At 45.3% G+C, this 7574-nt stretch overlaps 1 protein-coding gene across 1 annotated transcript; it reads left to right on the top strand.

Annotated features, from left to right (window-relative positions):
• The first annotated feature begins 2983 nt into the window (after positions 1-2983).
• Positions 2984-5560, top strand: LOC146607588 (uncharacterized). The gene has a single exon (XM_085347918.1). The coding sequence runs from the start codon at positions 3280-3282 to the stop codon at positions 5482-5484; it is 2205 nt and encodes a 734-aa protein (XP_085204044.1). The 5' UTR covers positions 2984-3279; the 3' UTR covers positions 5485-5560.
• Positions 5561-7574: the final 2014 nt, after the last annotated feature.

The raw sequence follows: 7574 nt of genomic DNA, 5'->3' as shown, positions 1-7574 counted from the left end.
AAACTCCAAAACACATTTCTAGCATGAACTGAACTTCCAAATCAGAGCTACTAGATCACTTAAATTACACAATTGAAAGCATATGTGTGTTGTTTGTGTATTTATACACAGGCACTCATATATATTCAAATAATTTAAAAAGAAAGTTCATTTACCTGTTACTACCACACACCAAATCCGGTCGTTGGTACTTGCTGGCTTGTGTAGCCACAAGATAACAAAAGCTCAACACTGCGCCCAGCATCCTGGAGCACTTCTGTTGTCTTTTGTACGTGTTTTGAGTTTTTATGTGCTTCGGAATTTTTATGTGCTTCGGAGTTTGTACGTGTTTTTACGTGTTTTGGAGTTTGTACATGCTTCAGAGTTCGTACGTGATTTGAAGTTTGTACATGCTTCAGAGTTCGTACGTGATTTGAAGTTTGTACATGCTTCAGAGTTCGTACGTGATTTGAAGTTTGTATGTGCTTTGTCTCTAGGGGCCACTGTAAATATACTTTTATTTATTCACTCCACATAAAATGTAATAAATAAATCATATAATACAAAAATCAACTATTCACATTTCAACTTTTAACTATTTAAATTTTCAGCTTTTTCCTTTTACAAATTTAAAGTGAAAACAACACAAAACACTGCAAACCACAACACAATTAAATATAAATTATAATATGAAAACAAAAAGAACATGCATATTCTCTGTCATATGGGCCTGCATGAATAAACTTTCTGAATCCTTTATCATCTGCAACTGAAAATAGTTGTGAATGATTACTATACCTTTCTAATGTGACGTTGTTGTCCCTGGCTCTCTTTCTCTCTCTTTCCCTCTGGCTCTGTTCCTGTGCTACTGAGTGTAACTACCGCCCCTCCCCCCTCTGCCCAGCGTAAAGCACAAGGCTCCCGTGCAGAGTGAAGTGGAAAAAAGTGCGAGAGAGTGAGAGAAAAAAAAAAAAAAACCCACGTGCCGGCTCGCAATAAGGAGCCGGCTCGCGTCGTTCACGTCAAAGATCGGCTCTAAGAGCCATTTCGTTCGCGAACGACCCATCACTAACATATCCCAATATAAGCATCTATCCGGTTGTTCAGTCTGACGTCACTAGCCGTGTCTGGGTCTAAACTCCGCTGCAGGTCCATATATCAAACGATCACTATAGCATTACTGAGAGTTGAAAAACTGTCTAAAGTCTTTCATCTTTAATAAAATGATCAGCGTTCTGCTCTACCAGGTGTAACAATTGAGTTTAACATCCAGGCATCCATGAAAACGGAATTTATGACATTTAACGGAGTTAGAAGTTAGCAGGGGGTTAGCTCGCTAGCTTCTATCTAAATACAATATAGCATGTCCTGACTGCGGGGTTTTGGAAACAAATTAAAACGTACAGCTCTGCTATCACTTCCAGCATAAATGAAGACAGCAGTGACGTTTGTAGGGTTACTGAAGTTGGGCTAGCTGGTATATAATGATGTGCTACGTGACCGCTAGCGACACAGCTATGTTAGCATAATATAAACAAGCTAACTTTTTTTCCACTCGATAAAAGTTAACGTGAGTGTTCTCGGTGGTCAGGAACAAATGTAATCGCATGGCAGGATGCTGTAAAAGGACCAAACTTCAGCCAGGAGAACAACTGAGATAATCCATCCACAATACGAGGTTAGTCATTCATATACTGCTGCATGGGCTGGGCTTGAAGAAAATATAATCTGATCAAACATTATTCAGCTTTAAATATTGTTCAGCTTTAAAGTTACTGTGCAACTGTGTAATAAAAATGTGTGCTCACGACTTTGGCCTTGAGAGCGATAAGAAGCGATCGCCTCATCCTGCAGGTGGAAGATATCTGCAAGCGAAGAGGCTAGAACACCCAAGGCCGCTTTCCTTTTATGGAGTTGTTTTTCTGCTAATGCAGCACTTTCCTCACAACCCCCTCCTGTAAGTTTTAGAGAATATATACCCATCCTCACAGCAAATATGAGGAATCTCCTGATGTGAGCTGTGTTGAGAGATTGTCTCTGTCTCAATAAAAGTTCACTGATTCCCCATCTGCTGCAGGTGTCCGGTTGTCTTCATTCTCCGCCAGCCTGGTTAAGTCAATTCCTCCTTAACATCTAAAAGAACCTATTTAATGAAGGAAGACGGGTTCACTTTGTGTTTAATATTATTCTATTGCTGTTGTTGTTTTTTTATATCCTTCAATTGGCGTCACGAACAGGATCCGCTCCAGGTCAACTGGAACGGATGGGAGGACTTCGGCCGTGGTCTGAGTGAACGGAGTTTGGACAAAAGCTGTGTGCACACAAAAACAAGGTAAGCAGACCTTTTATTTCTGCTATATTGAACATTATAAAAATACTTAGTGTCCAAACTCCTAGTAATTCATAACCAAAAATTGTCTGGCTTACTTAAGGCTTGTTGAGAATCAGACAAGTGAATAAGAGATAAGTGAATAAGAAATAAGTGAATAAGTGAATAAAGATAAGAGTGAACTGAGGTCTGACCACGGTTGCAGCCGACGGGTTGCTCTCCGGTGTCGGATAAATACCTCAGTGCAGGTCTGGGACCTTGAAAGGGTTTATTAGTAACGCCTTTCTAAACAAATTAAAAGGTTAAAGGCCTTGAGAATATTTTTTAGTAATATTCTCTAAACTACAGAAGGGTTAGGAAGGCCCAGAGGACTTTATTAGAAAAGATCCTCTAAAACTTAAAAAGGAGAAGTACTGGTTGGAGTCCAAAGGAGGGGTCCCTTTGATCAATAGGAGAAAACGGATCTCTTCTTAAAACCCCGATGATTTCAGTGTTTTAAATGTTTTGATGTTCTGTTTGATATTGGACACACATAAATACACGCTGAATGCTTGCTGTGGAACACTGGGCAGGACAGTTTGGTTCTCCGTTGTTCACAGATTACACAATTAAAGGAACTAGGTTCCTCTTTTGGTTAAAATAATACACCACACATAGAATTTTTTTTTTTTTTTTACACATTTATTACATACATAAGGAGGGTAATGAGTGACTGCAGGTAATGTATGAAGTGTGAATGAGACGTGTGAACAAGGTGACAACCAACTAGCACCCCTATCAGGAAGCTCTAGGCAAGGTTACCCGCCAGACTCCGGTTTGGTAGAAGCTTGGTAACACCTGAAGGGATATTTCAGTGCTGACTCACCTTTAAAGCAGCGCCCCAGCTGTTAGTGCCTAACAGAGGCAGAAACCCAGCTGGCCCAAATTCTCCTTTAAAATCAATAAAAGAACACTCCTCCATTGACAGTAAAATGGATGGAGAATTAGATCGAGAAACTAATGATGATGGTTGGGGTCCCGGTGTTATTCTTAGCACATTGGGAGAACAATTAACATGTGTTGAGACAGTCATCAACTCCACACACCAGCCTAAAGAAGCAAAAAAGCAGAAAGAGTCATTGAGGAAAACAGCTGAAAGGTTAATGAAAGAAAAGGGAAAGGACGAGGGGAGTAGTGGTAATTGGGGAATAATTTGGCAGAATAAGGCTATGCAGGCAAAAGAGAAAGAGGAAGAAGCCAACTCAGCAGCAGCAGGTGCAGGTGTGATGAGCGGGGTGAGACACAGAAAGGAAGCAGATAAGCACGCAGGCCGCAAAGCTAAATTTAATCACTGGGTGTGTTTATGGGAAACTGCAAAACCACACATGAAGAAAAATAGGTCTCAGCCACCTCCCTATTCTGCCTCAACTCCTCCCTCAGCAGGCATATATCCGGTACTTAATATCTCTGGTGGAATAATGACTATTGGAGAAGAACCGCCCGTAGCTCCAACTCCCATAGATACCAAGCATTTATGCCCAGGAAGCTCCTCTCTGTCGGCGACATCCTCAGCTAGTAGTAGAGCCCCCTCTTCTATGTCCCAGTGTTCTGGAACCGGATCTGAGGGCCTAACTGACCCATTTGCGAGCGCACCATTTGCGGTTCGAATGAACAGACAGGAACCCACTGAACAACAATTAACTGATCTAGAAGCAGCATTACGCAGCTGCTTAAATGAACATAGGTCAGTGGTCCAGGTGAATAATCGTGTTGCGTCAGCCCCCCTTTCCCGGTCCAACCCCTTTGCCAGCACTCCTGTCGCTGTTAAGGGAGATCTGACCGCTACTGCAAAAACTGAGCCTGGCACTTCACCAAATGTCACAGTTACCATGTCTTTGGTGGGCCGTCAGGATCCGGAAACACAGATGAGTTTAGCCCACGTTTTTGCTGACACTGCTAACCCACCAGGCAGAAAAACTGAGGATACTGATGATGAACTCAGCGACCTTAACAATACACCCCTCTCTACCTCTCCCAGTTTAGGATATCAGACTAGATCTAAGGGCCCTGTGCCTCAGCCTCCAGGCATGTTTCCCCTGGTCCAGACTAAAGCGCAACGTACACCAGTGTATCAACCTTATTCATTCGGAGATGTCCAGGCCCTAGTGGACAAACTCCCTGACATAATGGAGGGAGGGAATGCCTGGTTGGCTGGTTTGGATAAATACACAGCTGGACAGGACCTCGCACTGGGAGATTTTAGAGCTATTATAACTAGGTGCACATCCCGATCTCAGGCAGCGGACCTGGAACAAAATGCGGGTACTACCATGCATGAGAACGAGGTGCCACTGATGCAGGCCTTGAGGTTTATTGGACCGGCCCTGCGCAAACAATTCCCACCCAAAAATCAAGGCACCTTACAGAAATTTAAATGGGAGGGAAAGCAAAATCCCACCCATTATCTAAATCAGGCTGTTGAAGACTGGGTGAACCATACAGGTCATCACCCCAGTAGGACTTGTTCACAGAGCATGTGGTTTAGAAGGGCGGTGCTGAGGGGCATTCCGGAGTCAGTAAGCCAGAAAATGGAGGATAATCCTGATTTGCAGGACTGTGACTTTGCAATCTGGAAGAAACATTTGATTTTTAATCTTAACAAAGTGCAGATTAAGTCTGATGATAAAGCGGAGAGCGTCGAAGATTTACAGTTGCAACTGTTGAAGGTTCAGCTGCAGAAAGCTAAAAACGACCTGGGTGGAAAAGGTGACAAGCCTAAAAAGCAGCTTGTGGCCGCTGCGGCTCCCCCTCCTGGTCCAGTTGCCCCTGATTTGTATCCGAACCCATGGCCAACTGATCCACAGCCCCCCCAGTATGGTGCTTATCACTCCCCGGCCCCTTATGGGCAGAGAGGTTCCCCATTTGGAGGAAACAGAGGTGGTTTCAGGGGAAGGGGTCAGATGGGAGGTGGTAGGGGAGGCCAGATGTATGTTTGTTTCCGGTGTGGACAACCTGGACACTGGGCTAAAGCGTGCCCTTTGAACCCGGCTGCTGGAAGAGGCAGGGGAGCCCGTGGTGGGCCCTATCAGCATCCTGGCCACAGAGGTGGACCTCGTGGTGCTTTAGTTGAAGTGCCCCCGGCCCCACAGATGCCTGTGATGGGGTGGGAGTACTACGAGGGTGGTCCCCAGCTATAGGACACCCCACAGACTGCCCAGGACGGTGAAGGGACAACGGCGGACCCTATGCTGTCCATAACTGTAGATAGAAGAAGAAGCAGCTTTTTAGTGGACACTGGAGCTACGTACTCCACCATTAAGGATGTTGCTCGTGAAAGACTTACTGACACAGTGATTACAGTGGTGGGCATATCTGGGGAACCTAAAACTCTGCCTTACACCGTGCCCCTCGCCACAACGGTTGGAGATCAGACTTTGTTACACAGCTATGTGTGTTCAAAACAGGCTCCTGTGAATTTACTGGGAAGAGACTTGTTGATTAAATTAGGAGCCACAATACTCTGCTCTTCACAAGGCCTAACTGTGACTCTCCCTACTGGGGTTGTGCTTCCCTGTTCTAATGGGCCAGAGGGAGGTGGTCAGTTTCTACTGCAACCCTCCTCCTGTTTGGCGGACTCTGCTGACATCTACTGGGCATTATTGGAAGTTGAAACACCTGCTGAACCAGGAGTTTGTACTGCTTTTCAGCAATGGCGGCCGTGGCTCTCACTCCTACATCCTTATGTCCCTCCCCCTGACCCACCTCATGTTACACTGTTTTATGACAGGCATGACACCACCTGGTACCAGCACATGTTCCAAGAGCAGTGTGAGGGGCGGGCTTGGTCTCTGAACATGTCGTGCATTTTTGCGGCACCGGAGGGAGTGGCAGCAGCGGTTACTTTTACAACAGATCAATTACAGTGGTACATGATGTCTGATGAGGCAGCTCCCCATGTGTCACTGGCCTTACATCCTGGACACCAGGCTAAGGAGCTGGGTGGAATGGTTAAACGTTCCCTTGCGGCCACTGACTGGACACCTACAAAACTCCCACAGGTTTTGTTTTCTCCATCTACCAAGACATACCAAATTTTAAATGATTGCTTTAATTCCTCAACACTGCAACATAGAGTGGTCAGCGGGTCACATGGCAGAGAACACACAGACCACTGTGATGCTGCGCCTTTACTCGACTCTCTTCCAGATTGTTTGTGGTCCCATGGACCCACAGATGTAGGTTTAGTTGATGTGGAGCCAGTCTCTTTTCAACTGTCATCTGCTACCCCTTTGTGGCAGCCTCAGTACCCACACAGACCGGAGGCTGAGGCTGGGATTGCAGAAACAATTTCTGGTTTGGTCACTGCCGGTGTCCTGGAGCCCTCCTGCTCTAAGTGGAACACGCCCATCCTACCCGTTGAGAAAAAAGGCACGGGGAAGTTCAGAATGGCACATGATTTGAGAAGGATTAATGCCTTACTTGGCACTCCTACTTTGCCTGTGCCTAATCCTTATGTTGCCTTGACCAACCTCCCACCATCTCATGCCTGGTTCACCTGCATTGACTTGGCTAATGCCTTTTTCTGCCTCCCACTTCGTGAGTCACTGCGTGACATTTTCTCATTTACATTTAGAGGCCGACAATGGCGTTACACTCGCTTACCACAGGGATTTGCCCTCTCCCCAGGACTGTTTAATCAGTGTTTGAAAGAACTTTTACAAACCTGCCCACTACCATCTGACTGTATGTTAATACAATATGTGGATGACCTTTTGCTGTCTGCTCCCACGGCTGACATCTGTTTGGAGGCCACCAGAGTGGTACTTCACCACCTGGCCAACACAGGTTTTAAAGTGAGCAAAAACAAACTACAGATTGCAAGAAAACAGGTTTCTTTTCTAGGCCGCATGGTCTCACAGTCCGGTATTTCCTTGTCCCCAGAACACAGGAACTCCATTTTGCACCATCCAAAACCTCTAACTGTAAAAGACATGTTGTCATTTTTGGGCCTGACTGGTTACAGCAGGACCTATGTCCCAGACTATGTTGGCCTTACTTCCCCTTTGCGCGCTTTGGTAAATGAACAAGGCATGAGAAACCTCTCTGCTCCCCTCTCATGGACTACAGAAACAGAACAGGCGTTTATAAAGTTAAAACAACAGCTTTCTGTCGCCTCTGACCTTGCTGTGCCAGATTATGCTTTGCCTTTTCATCTTGATGTTTCTGGAACTGGAACCCATATCAATGGTATCCTGTTCCAGAAAAAAGGGGGAGAGAGAAAAGTGTT

This window comes from Diplotaxodon limnothrissa, linkage group LG23 (assembly GCF_057381915.1).
Source record: "Diplotaxodon limnothrissa isolate DT_005_m linkage group LG23, D_limnothrissa_male_GT1.1, whole genome shotgun sequence".
In the NCBI taxonomy this organism is placed as follows: Eukaryota; Metazoa; Chordata; class Actinopteri; order Cichliformes; family Cichlidae; genus Diplotaxodon; species Diplotaxodon limnothrissa.
This window is presented reverse-complemented; position numbering and strand designations above follow the sequence as displayed.

What these genes read in the sequence shown, in the direction of transcription:
- LOC146607588 (XM_085347918.1), top strand. Translation starts at nt 3,280, where the DNA reads ATGGATGGAGAATTAGATCGAGAAACTAATGATGATGGTTGGGGTCCC.